Source organism: Sorex araneus, chromosome 4 (assembly GCF_027595985.1).
Source record: "Sorex araneus isolate mSorAra2 chromosome 4, mSorAra2.pri, whole genome shotgun sequence".
NCBI lineage: Eukaryota > Metazoa > Chordata > Mammalia > Eulipotyphla > Soricidae > Sorex > Sorex araneus.
The window spans coordinates 157937687-157957060 of record NC_073305.1 but is presented as its reverse complement, the minus strand read 5'-3'; the positions used below and the strand labels follow the sequence as shown (position 1 = coordinate 157957060).

Here is a 19374-nt window from a genome sequence, read left to right as displayed (position 1 = left end):
GTAGAATAATTGCCACTTATAAAACTTCTCCCTTGGGGCTGAGATATGGCTCAAGTAGAGCACATGAAAGGCCCTGAGTTTATTCCCCACACCATCAGACACCCAAACACCATTTTATGTATCCTCTAGCCCCTGAGCACTCAGGCCCTGCTGTCCCCACATGGACTGTATCTGCGTCTCCAGAAGTGACTCTAGGCCCCTAGCAACACTGGGTGCAATCCATACTGGAAAAATCTCATATTTTTATTTCCTCTCCTCTTAATGCAGAACATTTATTTGAGATTCAATTTACCAACAATTTCACAATCAGTACTTTTTCAAATAGTAGCCACATTTTGCAGTTGAATTTAAATGTACTTTACCACATATTAGATTATAGACTTCAATATTTTCAAATGGTTCAACTTCAGTCTTCTCTTTAAAACTGGGTCCATGTGCCAAAAAGAGAGCCTACGTGGTAAGAATCAAACCATTACTAGATGCCACCTACATTCAAACTCGAAATGGAAGAGACATGACTTTCCTTCTCTAAAAACTCCAGTTGTGTTTCAGTCCTTTCTAAGTATTTCTATTCGAATTTGAAAATGAGCTTTAACTTGTTTCCACCTATGATGCTTTACCAATTCAAAAAAAAATATGATTCCAACTATCTTTACTTGTAGATCCACATGCTTTCATGTACTTCCAATCCATTGGTTCAAAGAGTAACAAATACGAATGGACAACCAGTACTAGCATAATCTTACAACATCTAGACATATAAATTAGAAATGCATCATATTTTGTCATATATTCTTTTCATTTTTCTTTCATATCATTGCTCAATACATGACAAAAAATAATGGCTTGATACATTAATTTTTTGCTTCATGTATACTAACCCAATATCTTCTCAAATAAGTCTCTTTTCTACTTTTAGAATGAAAAGATTGACGTATTTTTACTTACATTTAATTAAAGCTAATAAATTCTTATAAAATCTGAATGATTTTAGATTAAAATAACTAGTGGTACCAAGCATTGATAATCAGTGATTTTCTGGTAATATGTATGCATATTATTTACATATGTTACACTTTTCCCCAAGAATATCAGCAAGAATTAGAGGCAAATATTTTTCTTGCAACAATTAAATCAATTATCAGATAGTACCCAAATTAATGGAAAAGTTCTCTGACTCCAGGAAATTTTCAAATAATTACAAAAATAAATAATTCATCATAATAGTGGTAGGAAGCAGTGTATTTACAAAGAGCATAACATCATTTTTTTTTCTATTAAGAAGGCATTGTGTGTGTGTGTGTGTGTGTGTGTGTGTGTGTGTGTGTACCTGTGTGTCTGTGTATGTCTGTGTGTCTGGTCAAATGAGACTCAAAAACTAGACAAGTTAATGACAATTAGGTTGCATATTTCACAAAACTTACCTGTTGAGGGTTATTAGTCATATTATTCATGAAATTCTCTGAATAATTTTGAATAATTTGTCACTTGACTTCCAGTACACTCCAAAACACCAGGAAGGAAGGAAACCAGTCCCTTCTATTTCCTTCCTTCCTCACTGGTACTACGTTTAATTCCCTTTGCTAGTAATTCCTTTTCTCTCAATTTCTTTAAGTAGAAGTACTTTGATCTCAGTACTTGGGTTTCATTTTTTTGCACTCAACCAATATGAATTTTGCCCTCCTCATCTCACTTAAAGTTGCACCCTACCTCCAAAGGAACCGTGAGCATTCCTGCTTCCAACAACTCTGAATTACTTTTCTTTATTTTCTATAGTACCGACCCTTTGGCCATTAAATAATTTACTCTTTTATTATGCCAACTTTCTATATTCCCCTCTTAAGATGAGAGTTTCTTGAGGTCAGGGAGCTTTATTTTATTTATCGATTTATTCAGGACTTTGAACATTATCACAAAGCAAATACTCAATAAATACTTGTTTGATAAAAAAAGATAGTAAATTACCTCCATGCTCTTAAACTCATTGTCATAACCGTGATGGCCTCCTCCACAGGCTCTGTAATTTTTATTCCTATGGAGAAATAATAACACTGTGATCAATACAGCTCTATGCTAAACCTTATTTTGAACTGGGCTTTAATGACTTTTTTTAATGCAACTCCTGCTGTTATGTCATTGTTTTCTTAGCATAAATATGTTCATGCTTAAATTCATACCACAGAGGAAATACAAAGGAGAGAAGAAAAGGAAAATTCATGAGTCTATAAATGGAAATTGCAAACCTTTGAGTTGAAGTGGAATAGCAGAGGGTAGAGTGGGTCTGAGGGGGTATATCCAGCATGCACAAACCCCCCTGAGTTCTCCTCTGAGTTTTTAACTTCATCCTCTTCACCATACACATGGATGGCCCCTCCCTCAAACCCAGTGACCTCTGAGCATGGTTAGACCCACTATTTGGGAGGACCTAAATAAATTATATATATATATATATATATATATATATTTTCTTAATCTGACACAGACAACATAATAATGAATATGTAAATTTTAGGAGTGGGAACCCACATCTGGCAGTGCAGGATTCCATCCCCAGCACCACGTGCTTCCTAGACATTACCCAGTGCAGCCTCAAAGGAGTGGCTCAGGTATTTCTCTGCACTGCAGGTCAAAGACAGCACCACATCCTCCAAACCTCATATTGAACTGCAGACCTGGCTGGCAAAGTCAGACAGGGAATACCCCGAACCCCCTTAGCACGGACCAGGAACTCTGCTCTACCCCCACCCACCATGCTGGCAAATATTTCTCTCACTTTCTTTTCAATTCCCTATTTCTCAGGGTGTGTGCGAGACACACACACACACACACACACACACACACACACACACACACACAGGATTTTCTTTGGTTTTAGGTTCACTGAAAATAGAATTTTAGTATTTTAAAATGTGACTAAAATGTTTATAACTGATTCTTGTTCAGCTTAAATTAAAATAAATCACAGAGCAGAAAAATTAATTTTATTGACAAAGGCAATGAAACCAAAAACAAATGAGATTACATCAAATGGAAACTTTTTCTGCATGTAAAAGAAACACTGGCTCAAACTAAAAGATACATAACTGAATGGGCAAAAGTATTCACACTCAGATAAAGGATTAATAGCCAAGATATGTAAAGCACGCAAAAAGATCCACAACAAAAAGGCAACCACTCTATCCAAAAATGGGGAGTGGACATAAACAAACACTTTTCTGAAGAAGACAGATGGCTAATAGGCGCATGAAAAAATGCTTATCATCACTTTCCATTATGGAAATCCAAATCAAGATGACAATAAGATATAATCTTACATCACTGAGAATGGCATATATGAAAAAAATGGGAATAATCTGTATTAGTGGACATGTGAAAACAAATGAAATTCTCATTCACTGCTGGTAGGAATGCTATCTGGGTCGACCTCTATGGAAATGTTCATGGAAATTTCTCAGAAAAGTAAAAATAGAGCTGCCATACAACCCAGTAATTCCACTTTTTGGTATCTATCCCCAAGATACAAAAACATTCATTCAAAAGAATACATACAGGGTCTGTACAGATAGTCAGCAGGCAGGACACTTGCCTTGCATGTGTGACTGAGACCCAGATTTAATTCCTGGAGCCTCATATGGCACCTGTGCTCTTCCAGGAGTGATCCCTGAATATCCCCAGGTGTGTCCCTCCCCCATACTGCCAAAGGATTTGAAAACACCACTATTCATCACAACACTTAGTACAATAGATAGGATGTGGACTCAAGCCAGATATCCAACAATAGATGAATGGATAATGAAGGTTTGGTATAAATACATAATGAAATACCATACAACTGCAAGAATGATGAAATCATGCCATCTGCTACAACTTGGATGGAACTGGAGGATATCATGTTAAATGAAGTAATATAGAAGAAGGACAAATATTGGGTGATTTCTATTATCTTTGGCATACACAGGACAATGTAATGCAAGATATCAAATCTAGGGATACCTAGATTACCCTGGACCCTATAATATATAAATGAGGACAGAGAAGAAAATCAATCCGAGAGGTAAGAGACAGATGGGAGGAAACAGGAACAGAAGCAGGAGACTCAGACTCATTGGTTGTTTATATATTTATATTATAAACCACAGAGCAAACAACATGATAAGTATGAAACCCAAACTACAGTAACCAAACTTAAAACTTTGCCCATTGAGAAGGCAGTCTGGGGATAGGAGAGTATCTGAGGATTTTGGTGAAGGGAAGTTTACACTGGGGGTATAATTGATGTTGGAATATTTCAGGTCTGAGTTCTCATTATAAACAATTTTGTAAGTCTTGCTTAAAAAACAAAAATTAAAGAAAATGAATTTCAAGAGGTCTTGGTTAAAAAATAAAAATAAAATAAAATGAATTTCAAGAGAGTCTCTTGCCCACACGCCTGGCTGTCTTCCCAGGGGCCCCTCGGAGGGGATGGGCTCCAGCTTCCCTCCCCACCCCAAGCAGAACTCCCGGCGGCCGAAGACCACCGGAACCTAGCTGCAGCCATGCTGGAGGCTCCTTTCTACACGTGCAGACAGGCCTCATGCATGAAGGTACCGGCAGAGGAACCCAGGTGTGTGTAATCCCATCAATGGCCAACATCCAGAGAGAGACTTAAAAGCAAGCTCCCAGAAGCGATATCTTGTAGCCTACTTCTCCCTCTGGGAGTAACTGGCAATCTTCTGAGAGTTTCCTGCCCACATGGGACAGCCTTGCAAGCTTCCCATGGTGGATTCATATGCAAAATCCAGTAACAAGCTGGATCTCATTCCCCTGACCCTGGAGAGCCCCCAGTGCAACATCGTTAGGAGGGCCAAGTTGAGATAGACTTCTAAGATCTCAGGGAAAGGAAGAAATGAGAGGTTACTGAGCCCACCCGAGAAATCGGTGATTAACGGGATTTTCGTGATTCGTGAATTTCAACACTGAGATGACTACACTGAAATACCCAATAGAGAGAAGAAAGGAAAGATTTACTAATTGTAACAAGAGAAGTTGTTACAAGGAGTTTAAATTTGATTATCCTAAGGTTTCATCTCATGTCTTTATCTGACTTGCAATAAAACTGTCAATATAGGCAAAACTTTTCTGTTTTTGTTTTTGGTTCAGGTCTATCAATGCTCAGAGTTTATTGCTGGCTCTGCACTCAGGAATTACTTTTTGAGGTGCTCACGGTGCCATAACAGGTGCCAGGGATTGTACCCACATTAGCCTTGTGCAAAGCAAGAGTCCTACCTTTTGTACTATCTCTAGCTCCATAAATAAAACTCATTTTAAATATTTTTATCTTTGTATAGATTATAGTTATACAGACACTTGAATCATTAGGGGGATGTTTTAGTTTTATATTATGTGTGAAAGATTAGAATACATACTAACAAAAAAAGAAAATCTTTTAAGTCAAATCATTGATAAATTTTCTAAACTTGATCCTTTATCTTTCTGTCCAGAAAAAAAATAGTTTTAAAAATATTTTCAACTCCTGAGCCAAGTAAGTTGAGAAAACCTTTGTAGGGGCTGGAGCGATAACACAGTGTGTAGGGTGTTTGCCTTGCACGTGGCCGACCTGGGTTCGATTCCCAGCATCTCATATAAAATTGGTCCCCTGAGCACCACCAGGAGTAATTCCTGAGTGCATGAATCAGGGGTAACCCCTGTGCATTGCTGAATGTGACCCAAAAAGCAAAGCAAGAAAAAATAAAACCTTTGTAAATATCACAGTTTTATTTAAAAACAAAGTTTGAAAAGCTCTATTTTCTTGCTTTCCCAGTGAAAAACCTTAGAAATATGCTCTTTCTAATTGCTCATATTCATGTTTTCCACCCAATTTGTTTGGTTCTGGGAATTACATATGGGAAAAATGAAAGCTTACATTTGGAAAAGATGGGCTGATTTTATGGGTAATATTTTAGCTCAATTCCCAAGTACTATGTGAACTCCTTTGGAAGAAAATCCATGGGTAAATCATTTTTATCCCTGTCTAATTAGTAAAGGCAAAACCAAGATCTGGTTTCTTTGTTGCTTGGGTCCAGGACACATATTAGAGATAAACAAGAGTTCCTTCCCTATTCCAAGTCAGCTGTCAGGTCCTTCCGGTGCTCTGTAGCACTTTCACCATTCCCTTCTTTCCTCTCCCATGCCTCATCACTCTAACCGGAAAAAACTGCCTAGTTGGTTATCCTTGTTCTAAACTTCCGACCCTCCCCATATAAAACACACACACACACACACACACACACACACACACACACACACACACACACACTATTACTTCTGCAAATGAAGACACAAGTTTTAATGAATACAAATGTAGGATAATGTGAAAAATTGCTATTATCCTAGAAATAGAACATAGAAAAATTTCTTTCATCCTAGAAAATCCAAGTCATAGGTTCACCATACAGACATTCCTGATAACATACTACCTAAATGGTGTCACCATTTCTCCCCTCACTTCCCCACACACACCACCACCACCACCACCACCTCACGACCTATACAACCTGGATTGGGACTATCATTTATGAAGAACAGCTCATGACGTATTCGTCTAATGGGCTTCCCTTCACTCTTTTAATACCCTCCTTCTTTTGGCAGCTGCACTAAGTTATCTGAAAAGCAAATGTCATTATATTTACTCCCAGACACGGACTACAGAGCCGCCTCCTTTTGTGACAGTTTAAGCTTCACGCCTAAGTTATGAAGATAATATGCCTCACACAGAAGGCAGCTTCATGCACCCTATAGCCCCAACTAGAGAATCTTCTGCAACTGATGAAGTCTAGTCCTTCTGCCTAGAAACCAGAATCTTTCTGTTTCCTTGTCTCTGAGGTGTTACAGACTTTTAAAAGTGTCCCAGTTGCTCTGGGCCAAATGTTTTCAGGAAGAAGCAGACCCAGGCTTTTTTGGCAGACTCAGTCCCCTAGGGCTTAGCGCACTGGACAAGGATTGCATTTCCCTTCTTATTTTCTTGGCTGATGCCTGAAGGCCTCTGTAGAATACGTAGAATGCACAACTGCACGGGTGAGCCTGCTGTATGCATCTCATTTAACATAACCTGGTCTGGGTTTTCAAAATCTAGCCAGAGTACCCAGGACATAGTACAGCAGGCAAGCCACTTGCTTTGCATGCAGTCCACCTGGGTTTGATCCCTGACGACACATATAATTACATGAGCCATGTCAGGAGTGATCCCAGAACACAAACCAGAAGTAAACCCTTGGCATTGCAAGGTGTAGCCCCAAAACAAAAACCAAGAAAACAAAAATAGAGCCAGAGTATGAGCTGGGAAGCATTGTTTGACATCAGCACCTGAGCTGTGTAACGACGTCTTTCTTGACTCTAGTGCAATAGTTGTTGTACATAATTATAATTGTTGTCATCCATCTTGCTGGGATACAGATTCTTATTATGTAGATTATGTCTGTTATCTTTAATTTTTAAAATGTTATCTGTAATATATGTCAGTTTCTGCTGACATATATTCATGTCATATAAACATATAGCATTGTCGCACTGTTGTCACATTGTTCGTCAACTTGCTTGAGCGGGCACCAGTTACTTCTCCATTGTGAGACTTGTTGTTACTGTTTTTGGCATATTGAATACACCACAGGTAGCTTGCCAGACTCTGCCAGGTGGGCGAGATACTCTCGGTAGCTTGCCAGGCTCTTCAAGAGGGCAGAGGAATCGAACCCGGTCAGCCTCGTGCAAGGCAAACGCCCAAACCGCTGTGCTATCATTCCAGCCCATTCAATATCATCTCTCCTTTTTTTCATTTTTGTTGCTTATTTCTTTGCATATTTTAGGCAAAAAAGGAAGAGTAAAAGGAAAAGGAGGGAGGAGGATGGAGAAGATTACATTAAAGAATGAAACGTCCTGTAGTTTTGAAAAGGGAATCTAATCTAGATATGGATATTAAATGCTATTACTTAAATAGCTTTCTTGAACTAAGAAAATAGACACCCTTAACTTGTGGGTTAAAAATTGATGATGATAGAATGAATCCAGGATTTAATCAGATTAGACTCCCAAGTTACTTTACTTAAGACTATAGTCAGCATTTCCTTTATTATAATTTAGATTGCTTTGTATATCAATGACAAAAGAAGAATAAAACCAGGGTAATTTTATGGTATGAGAAATGAAATTCCAAGATATTATTTTGTCCAGGGTCTCACAAGCTAGGTGGGAAGTCAGATCCTAACTCTTGGACTTTTACTCATTTCACCTCGAACTAACTGCTAAATATACAAAACTCATAGTTAGAGACAGGCCATTAGTGTGATACCCAGAATATTTCTGGGGAATAGAATCTCCTATAATCCTTGTCCATATTGTGAGATGGGTGGGTACTTCCTCATTTTGTATTATCAATGACCAACTTCACTAATCTTATATTTTTAAAGCAAATCTTTGGCAAACTCACCCACTTTTGTTCATGTATTTTTTTACATATTATATGCATGCATCATTAATAATGTTGTACATATAACATTACCAAATTTAAATTTTGTTCGTCATAGTACATACACCCTCCACTACTGTCACATAAGCTCCTGAGACTAACTAGTCTCAAGAGATAGACCAGTGCCATCTAGTGGTCATATATGAAACTGCATATTTTGTCCTCGGAGAGTACAGTTAGAATTTCCAGTAATTTTTTTTCTTGGGTTGGTTTTTGGGGCCACACCTGGAGGTTCTTGGAGGTTATTCCTGTCACTGCTCTCAGGAATCACTACTGAAGGGCTCAGGGGACCTTATAGGACTCTGATGATCGAATTTGGGTTAGCCGCGTTAATTTATTTTTTTTTCATTTAGAAGATGAAATGTGCAGGGCTGGAGCGATAGTACAGTGGGTAGGACATTTGCCTTACACGCGGCCAACTCGGGTTCAATTCCTAGCATCCCATACGGTCCCATGAGCACCGCAAGGAGTAATTCCTGAGTGCAAAGCCAGGAGTAACCTCTGCACATTGCCGGGTGTGATCCAAAGAAGGGGAAAAAATAAAGAAAATGAAATGTTTTCTTTATTATAGTTTAGGTAATATGGTTATATAGAGTGAAAGTTTATAATATTAATGTGCAAATTTACTGCACACCACCACCAACCACCAAAGTGCCCGTGACCCTCCACTACTTTCCAAGATTGTCACGTTACAATCTCGACTTTGAGAAAGTGTCTAAGCCACTTTAGTGATTTCTAAACTACTGCAGGAAACCCTTCATTGATGTTGACATTAAGAAAATTGTAAGGTTAGTTAAAGGAGGTAGAAACTGTGTTTGTCTTAAAAGGGCAGAGCCCTTTAGGTATTCTTAGAGTGACTGGAATGAGACAAAACATGAGCTGTAATCAGCCTTGATCCAAGAACGTTTGTACCAGCTGGAGGCACACGTTGAAGCTGCAGAAATGACTGCCTCCCCTTTATCCATAAACATTACGATGACCATGAAATTGTCATCCTAATGACCTAATGAAATGCATGAGGGGACTACGAAATGGTATGTGCTAAAAGCAATTTTTTTTTTCAGTGCCTTAAACACAAAAGTGATCTTTAACACTGTCAAGAGCAGGATTAAGAGCCTGAACAGGTGAGCAGGAGTGCCAAGTGCCCAGGAGGAGTCGAGTACTGTTTGACTTGAACTTGCCAATCCCACTTCACTGAAACTATGTTAACAATTACCTCCGTAGTTCCTAAACCCGCTGAGCTTGGTGTGATGGGGAATCCAATGTTAAATTGAAGGGATCAGCTCCAAGGTGAATTGGTAGCGTGACCAAAGAAAAGCCCCTTTCTTGCTCCCTTACTTGGAAATACTGACAAAATATTCAGAAGTAGCTTTACTGAAAAGGCCATCTCTCCATACTCCTTATCTTCACAAATACCTTATAATGGTGCCTCTCAGCTATTTCTGTATAGTTCTATAAATTCATATGTTATTCGATCATTCAAAAAATAACCTAGCAAATAGGTTGGTTACATTTAAGTCAAGCACTCTAACTACTGTACTACCACTACAAACCTAATTTCCTGTAATTTCTTTAACCGAAGAGACTTGGTCAAATATCTAAGAAAATAAAATGATCACCTTATGATCACCTATATTACTTACATTAAATAACATATTAGAATACAACATTGATGTATTTTGTTTTATCTTTGCTAAAGATACATTTTTAAATCTATGGTAACTTCACTTAAAATGCAAAAAAGTGGATTTATTTGTTTATTGGTGTATTAAAAGTATTTTTCATGTAAAAAGGAAGGCAGGAATCATGTCTATATCCCATATTCTTGATGAGGGCCCTAGCACACACATAGAAATCATCAATCAAATTTTATCATCAATTAATTAATTAGTTATTTAAGGAGAGTGATTAAAGATGGTTTTTACTTTCTCTAAACACACGTATATTTTGTTAATTCTTGATGATCAACATGAATACAAATACAATTGCTAATTCTCGATGATGCAACATGAATACACTGTGAAATAAATGTTATAATATCCTTATCCTTATGGCCACAGATGTACTTTTTCACTAAAACCAGAGCAAAATAAGAAAAGCCTTAAAGAACTATCTAACCAATTGACTGCTTCCAGTCTGGAAGATAATATTATAGTCCTATTTGCCACCTAAAGACGACCATAGGGTTAGGACAATATGAGTACCAACAGCATCTGAAATAGTCTCAACATTCTTCATCTTTCTCACCTATGTTGTGCAAATGGATGCTAAGATCAATAATCTAACAAGTTATTTCATGCATACAAAATCACCTGAGAGCAGATATACCTCAAGACAGTGTCTAGGGACTTAACTGCTATGTGGATAACTCTGTTAATGGTCAAAATTGGAGGCCGGAGCTATAGTACAACCGGTGGGGGATCTGCTTTATATGTGGCTGACCTGAGTTCGGTCCCCATATGTCCCCTGAGCACCGCCAGGAGTAATTCCTGAGTGCAGAGCCAGGAGTAATCCCTGAGCATCACTGGGTGTGACCCAAAAAACAAAAAACAAAAAGAAAAAAGAAAGAAAAGAAAGTTTCTGCAGGGGAAGTGTTACAACTGAATAAAATATGTCTTTTGATTTACTGTGTTCTCCAAGAATGGTGCTTATTATTTAAAGCCTAACATGGGAAAATTTTAGTGTGAGTTAAGAACCTTAATGAATGAAATGCTCATTCATCTCTTGGAAGGAATGATAATGCGAATGCTTAGACAAATGTACCTGATCAGATTAGTTGGGTAAAGTCAAACATATGCATCATGAAGAGAGCTGTTAAAAGTATTATGCAAATAGGGGCTGGAGGTTAGTACAGCGGGTAGGGTGTTTCTCTTGAATGCAGTCAGCCCAGGTTCTACCCCTAGTATCCCAGATTGTATAAACTCCTTAGCTCAGGTGACACTATGGGTGATTACACATTAATGGGTGTTCGCTGTCTCTCTGGGTGGTTCTCTCTCACTGCCCACTTTCCGTGCTCTTGAACCGCTTCCCCACCTGGGATAGCTGTTGCAGTGGGCAGACAAAGGAGGAACAAGGGCCACACTGGCTGGTGATCAGTTGCCGTTTATTCCATCTCTCATCTCTCCCCAACTCTCTCCCCACCTCTGACCACAACGCTCTTCCCAGCTCGCTGTACAACTCTCTCCAACTCTGCCCTACTACTCTCTCTCTCTCTACCTCCCTCCACAGCAATCTCCACCTCTCATCTGCTGACAGCTCTCTCTCTCTCTCTCTCTCTGCCGCCAACTTGCCACTCTTGCTGCAGCCACCACCTTGCACCCCTCTAACTCTCTCTCAGCTCTCTCCAACCCTCTCTCTAACTCGCCACTCTGGCTGCCACCACCACCTCAACCCCTTCTTCTCTCACTACCACGCCCCTCCCACTCCCAAGTGCAATCAATCAACATTTTTATCAAGCCTTCCTGACCACTTGCAGCCAACAAGGGTAAAACAGTACTTAAGGTGTGTTTCTCCTCTCCTTAGACCAGTAACAATTAACATCTTAATTCTACTTCCTAGTATTTGCCATTCTGTATAGACACATTTAGGCTTGTAGAGTGATTCTCCTGGGGACATCTCGCCACAGACTCAGACTACAGTGCTAAGGCCGGATTAATTAATCATTCCTAACCCTAGCAGGGTCCGAATCTAGTTACTTTTTGGATCATGACAGAATTTGCCCTTGAAAATACTCTTAACTTATAGTTAAGTATTATGGTACTTTGGCCCGGCCCATTTTGATGCCAGATTAGCTCACAGCTTGCCCTGGGTCCATCCAGTCCCTCATCAGGACCCTGCTTTTAGGATGCTAGGAAGTAAAAGCAACTGAGGCTTAAGTCGAGAAAGCAGATATCCAGAAGGTAATATTATCCAGAGTCAATTAACTCCCAAGTTACAAAAGCATGTCTTTTTTTAAAAAAACATTTTTTTTTTTGCTTTTTTGAGTCACACCTGGCCATGCACAGAGGCTACTCCTGGCATTGCACTCAGGAACTACCCCTGGGGGTGCTCAGGGAACCATATGGGATGCTGGGAATCGAACCCGGGTCAGCCAGGTTTAAGGCAAACGCCCTACCCGCTGTGCTATTGCTCCAGCCCCCAAAAGCATTATTTTTTTAACTGTCTTCCTGTGTCTATACAAAAAAGTAATTGCTTTGAAGTAACCAACCATTCAAAGGACACTAAGGAGAAGAGGAAAACAATATTTACAAGTCAACGGAGTCTGACCAGGAGGCAAAGGTAATTGACAGGTTGGGGGAGCGATCAACAAACCCAAGCTCTCTGAGGCCAGGGAGGAAGGGCAAACCAATGTCATCCTATACCAGATGGTCTACAAGCCCTGCCAGGAGTGATCCCTGAGCACAGAGGCAGAAGGAAGTTCCAAGTATAGCCGCGCACATAGGCCAAAATATAAGTAAACAAAACAAGTACTACATGATAAGAGACACTTACCTCACAGCCAGCCACTGTCGCTCCACCAAAAGATGAGCTTTGTCAATTCTGACATGATTAGCAAAGTGTAGTCGCTTGGGCAAATTTGGAGTCATATAGGCTTTGAAATGCTGGTTAGCTTTTCTACACTGGAAAAAAAAATCTAGGTAGATTATTTCTGTCCAAAATGCATTAAGTATTCAGGTCATTCAATAATTTTATCTTCAAAGGCAATTGATTTAGCGCAACCCCACCCCTTTTATTGGTGGTGGGGAATCATATTGGTGCTCAGAGAACTCTTGTCCACGCTTGTGGTTTTGTGCTAGGTCTGTGGCTGTGGAAAATAGGACTCACCCCAGCAGTGCCTGGGACCATCAGGGTTAGTCCCATGATGCTTGGAGCATTGCTATGACTGCAATACAACCAGGTCCAGGTGTTGCATGTGCATGGACCCCTGTACTATCTCCTGGCCCTAGTAAGCACTTTGTAAAAGAGAATTTATCCTTGGCTAATACGATAAGAATATTAAATCTAGTATCAGTGTGGTCACATTTCTTAATTATATCCTTTTTATTGCTGCAATGATGTTTAGGTTGCAATTAACAATATGATTTAAATTACATGGCATTTTAAGTTTATGTATATGTATAATAAGTATCTCTTTTGAAATGAAATAGATGTATCTAGATTAAGAATGACAAATTACAATTTTTGTTTAAAGTACACATGAAAAGTTAGCAGAGGGATGGAAGTTGGAACCACTATGATTGAAACCTAATCATAAACAGCTTTGTAAGGGTCTATCTCACAGTGACTCAATAATTTTTTTTTAATTAGCGGGTAAAGGTTTTAAAAAAAAACAACTAAAACAGTCTGGGAGGGGGCGGGGGCAGCTAGAAGGCCACCTAGAAACCTCTGGTGAGCATCTGCAGACAGGGCTCATTAAACAGTCCATTGAAATTCCTGGAACTTGCAGAAGCTTCTATCCGGGAATAACTTGTGAAGAAGCTCCAGCTCTTACTTCCTCATTCCATTCCACCCCTCCCCCACCGCAAACTGCCTTTTAAGATGCCCAAGAAGTCACACTGGCCTCTTTAGAGACCCCTGAACCTAGTCCAGGAGAGCCCCTAATAAAGCTGCTTTGGCTTTCTTATCCTCTCAGCTTTAGTCTCCTTACTTCTCCATGAGCCTATCAGTAAGGAAAAATCTCAGTTTATATTCAAATTAACCTTTATTTACTTCATTTTCAAATTAGCAGTTTTGAAAACTGGTGTTGTCTCCACATTTGTGAGCAACCCATAGATTTCTACTAAATTGGAGCAATAGTTTTGCTTCTTTGACACTCTTTGTAAATGGCAGGTTTAAAATAGAGTGAAAATGCAAACTGAATTGACATCTATTCACATAAAGAAAAAAGATTAGAAAATAGAACTGCAAGAGAAATGAGAACTAAAACCAATGAAAGAACTTCTTTTCTTTCAGGATGTTTTTTTAAGAACAAAATATCAAAACGTTGTACAGGTAAGACAATAGAGAAATACATACTTTTGACTTCTTCATTTTCTTGTCTAATACCTCTCTAAATATTTCAAGTCTGGGTCACTTCTGCCTCATGCTCAAGCGAAATGAGGGAAATAAAAATGTTTATGTGTAAAACAAGAACCATTATGAAACTGAACAAAAACAATTGGAGTAGGGAGTCAGCCACTGCTGGCTGTGGTCAATAGCTACTCCCTGTGGTAGAACAGTGCTCGCAGAGGCAAAACATGTGCTCCAGCCCTTTGACCCACCTCTGAGATCACAAAACCAAATTTTAAGTGCAAAGAAAATGGAAGAGTAGATAGAATTGAAAAATGAGGTGTTGGGGTGGGGGAGAAAGTTATTTATTGTACATCAATTGTGTCAGTCTTTTTTCTTGCTAGTATCATATGCAGGTTAATTTTTCTTCTCTTTTGTTTCACCTTACTTTTTTCATTCAAGAAGCCCGAGGCAAGAACATGATAGCATCTGATGAGCTTAAGCTGCCACAGAGGCAGGGACTAGAATATGCCCTCAGGTACATAGATCATTAGACAAATGGTCATATTTTTCCAGGCTGGCAAATTTCCAGAGTAAGCCCAAAGAAAATTAGGGGTACACTGTTAACCTGTAAAGAAGTATGAGGCCTTTTTTCCCCCCACATTCTATCATTTGATGTGAAGCTACAAGAATTGAAACACTAGGTCCTTCTATGTAAGAACAAAGTTGCTACTGCTGTATGTCACATAACCATAATACTGTGGAGGTACAGAGTTTGTGCTAGTTCTGCTTGTCCAATATAGACTCGATGTAGGACACAGAACATCGTTAGCTGCATTATTGTTCTACTACATGAGTCAAGTAAATATGGAAGCCCAGGAGTAAGTACTATTTTGTAGTCAATTAACTCCCATGTTACATAGCACAGCATCAATTGTCTTCCTGTGTCTATACAAAAAGGACATTGCTAAATAAACCACACAAATGATATAAAAGAAAGAGAAAAGCAATATAGGATTATTAGTTGTGCCTCAGTTGCACTGTTGTAGGAGTGGCTCAGTAAACCTTAAGCTCCTTGTGGGAGCAGGAAAACAATCCAGTGTTACTCAACGTGTATGAAATATTTTCCTGCAAATTCTGAACTAGTCTGTGAAATGGTAGCACGTTTCTTGGGGACTGTAGCTCCAAGCCAGTCCATATCTGTGATGTGGTGAAATGGATTCCCCCTCCCCCTCCTTTTCCTCTGTTGCAACTCTGTTCTTCTGTTGTTGTAAGGCTGGGGGAGGGAAGGGCTTTCACACACACACACACACACACACATACACACACACACACACTTGTGGTGCTCCAAGGCAGGTCACACCCCTGACTGCAGGGCAGGAATCATCAGTCTCAGCTTGCCAGGGCTTATACCCTTTTAGCCACATGCTTACTTGCAGGTATGCTCAACTCTGCTGCTCATACCCACAGTTATAGTGCTCACCAGGGGACCTGTGCTCACATAGACCTGCCTGTGCTGCTCCTGGGAGGCTGCACATCCCGGTGGTGGGTATACTCACTCAGCATACCTGGCTGTGGCCAAAGGTCACAGGTGCTTGTACAGCAACTGGGTCCCCAGTCAGAATATCTGTAGGGACCTTGCTTGGTGCATGTGGGCACCCGTGGGCATGGAATTCTTGGCCTCCCGCTTGCTCAAGTGGGTACCTTGAGCCCCTGAACATCCCACCGGTCCCTGGGAGTAATGGATTTCTGAAATCCTGTGATTTCCAGTCTTCTTGCACCACCACTGGGATTAGGAGATATTTACCTTCATAATCCCAGTGGTGTTAATAATAATTACCCTTCTGACCTCAATAACAGGACTTCAGCCATACGGTTTGGTTCATGAAATAATGGGGGAAGAAAGGGGGGGATGAGAGGATTTAAAGATAATACCATTCAATCAGCCGACCATGCTGCATATATACTCTTGACCAGTAGGGGGGCAGATTGTCACTGCCAGGAAGGGTAACAAAAAAGGGAGCAATTGAACCCCCAAAGGGTTTCTGTTCTAGGGGTCATTCAATACTTCAAAATTTGCAGTGTGTCTCTGGTTACAGTAATCATATTTCTTATTTGCAGTCATTTCTATTTCATCTTAACAATTCTTAGTTTAATTGCCTATACTAAACCTAAATTCAGCCTCATTCCAAGCAATGATAAAATCAAGTCTTGGTATCATAGATGTACATACATATGAATATACTTTATTGAATATAGAACTATTAAAATCACCACAGAATCATGTTTAAGTCTCTCCGCAGCAGTGAACTACATCATGGGAAAACAGATTGCTTTCTTTCTTTTTTTTTTTTTTTTTTGCTTTTTGGGTCACACCCAGCGATGCTCAGGGGTTACTCCTGGCTTTGCACTCAGGAATTACTCCTGGCGGTGCTTGGGGAACCATATGGGATGCCGGGGATCGAACCCGGGTCGGCCGCGTGCAAGGCAAACGCCCTACCCGCTGTGCTATCGCTCCGGCCCCCAGATTGCTTTCAACTCCCTGAAGTTTGAGCTGCTTTATTTATTTATTTATTTATTTATTTATTTACTTATTTACTTATTTAATTACTTATTTATTTATTTATTTACCTATCTCTATCTGATTTATTTACAGCCTGGGACATGGAGGGGACCAATCAAAAGCAGTTTTAATTACACTGAGGGTAAAGAGGTTAAGTCTTTGATTGTGATTCACATTTTCTAATCGAGGCACATAAAAACTGTGAAAATGACTATTTATAGAAGTTTACTAGCGAGTGCTCTTTGGATTTGGGTGGGTTTTTTGTTTTCCTTTTTCACATTGTGGTCATACCTGGCGATTTTCAGGGCTTATTCCCAGATTTCTGCTCAGGACTCACCCCTGATCGTGCTCAATGGACCATGTGTGGTGCTGTAAATGAAACTAGGGTCGATGGTGTGCAAGAGAAGAAACTTCACCCCTGCACTCTCTCTCTAGCCATTCAAGGATCCTTAGAATGTTGTATAAAAGCTAGGAATCTATGCCACAATTACTCCAAACTTATTCCCTGGACTAAGGGAGCTAAAAATGGAACACAAAATAAACAAAACTAAAAATTCTACTAGAAATTTTCAGCTAAAAAATTAAAACAGCTAACAACTAATATTCATGTAAAATAATGTTGGTAGAGGGTTAAAAAAGTAAGTTATGAGACACTTGAACTCCAAAATATAGAATATAAATTTCTTGAAATACAGATTAAGGGCATTGCATTAATTCATATATATGTTTTTGGAGAACATATACTTACAGTGAGATTGTTAACAATTTCTTGAGAATTAACTGTTTGAAAAGAAAACAATAACATTACAATTGATACTTGACAACTGCAAAACCCTGTGAACAACTCAAACAAATTTAACACATTTATTTGTTAATGTCTATAATCTGACAAAATGAAATAAAACATTTAAGATATAATTATTTTATCACATTAGAATAGAATGGCATATATTTCAACCCCCAAAATATTAGATTTTAAACATGGGAATTTCTCATTTGTTTCTGTGTGATCTTCCCAAGAAGTCAGAATAGGGGCCTAACAATCCTTACAAACTCAGAATCAGGAGACTTTGGTTGTTTACTTCTAGTTTTACCTTTTCCCTTCATATGGGTTTCTTCATACTTACAGGTAAAAAAGTCCTGAGGTATATTTCTCGACCTGATGCGAGGGCAAGGTCCTTCATACATGTAGAAGTTTATTTCGGAAAAATAATCAGTCATAAATTCCAACTTGTCACAATAAGTCTGCTCCATTCCTGAATTAAAAAGAAAATTACTAAATATATAGAGATCATAACATTGGTTGTCTTTTATTATGTCATATGAGAGATATTTTATGTTATAGATTTCAAACTAAGTTTTACTAAGAGCCTATACAATTTACCCTATTAATGTATTCTCTTGTTACTGGTTTTGGCTTATCAAATACTACATGGGTAGCTTTCCAGGCTCTGGTGTTCGGGCTAGGTACTCTCGGCAGCTTGCCGGGCTCTCCGAGAGGGGTGAAGGAATCGAACCTGGGTCGCCTGTGTGCAAGGCAAGCGCCCTACCTGCTATGCTAAATCTCCAGCCTTCATAATGGAGACATTACTAGTGCCCACTAGAGCAAATTGATGAGCAACAGGATGACAGTGACAGTGACAATGAACGTATTCTCAATAGCAAGCTTGAAAATCCTGGGCTGGAGTGATAGGACAGCGGGTAGGGTGTTTGCCTTGCATGTAGCCAACCTGAGTTCGATTCCCAGCATCCCATATGGTCCCCTGAGCACTGCCAAGAGTGATTCCTGAGTGCAAAGCCAGGAGTAACCACTGAGCATCGCTGGGTGTGACCCAAAAAAGCAAAAAAAAAAAGAAAATCCTGACAGTGAAAATTATAATCAGATGACCTTTCATTTTTAAAAGAAAGGTCATTTTAATATAGCTATAGACTAGAATTATAAATAGTTCATTTGCTTGGAGTAATTGAAGTTATTTTGATAAAACAAAAATCCTCTATAGGATGGCAACGAGCCTTTTAATAATTATTAGTGTGCTAAGCAAGATAACATTTTTAAACACACAGATATGTAGCTTCAAATTTAAAAAGAATTTCAAAAATAAAATATATTATTTAAATAAAAAATTAAGAGACTAGGGAAAAAATTAAAACACTAAGGGCTTCTCATAAATATATTATTTCAATGTATATAAGTAGGAGGTGCTCAAAAGAATGATTTCCCTGAAGTAGATTTAAGTCACATCAAATTTTTAAACTTAGCTGTATTGTTTTATTTTCACATTTGTATTGTGTAATTTCTTTAATATACATTGATTTAAACTTTTTG

At 39.0% G+C, this 19374-nt stretch overlaps 1 protein-coding gene across 1 annotated transcript in view; it reads right to left on the bottom strand.

Moving 5' to 3' along the window:
- ENPP3 (ectonucleotide pyrophosphatase/phosphodiesterase 3) overlaps positions 1 to 19374 on the bottom strand; it is a 98779-nt gene that overhangs the window by 27302 nt on the left and 52103 nt on the right. The window contains exons 13-17 of the mRNA XM_004609092.2: positions 18176 to 18304; positions 17797 to 17828; positions 12989 to 13116; positions 1966 to 2032; positions 363 to 450 (exon numbers count right to left, since the gene is read on the bottom strand). Of these exons, the coding sequence (XP_004609149.1) occupies positions 363 to 450; positions 1966 to 2032; positions 12989 to 13116; positions 17797 to 17828; positions 18176 to 18304 (444 nt within the window). The remainder of the gene's footprint in view (positions 1 to 362; positions 451 to 1965; positions 2033 to 12988; positions 13117 to 17796; positions 17829 to 18175; positions 18305 to 19374) is intronic.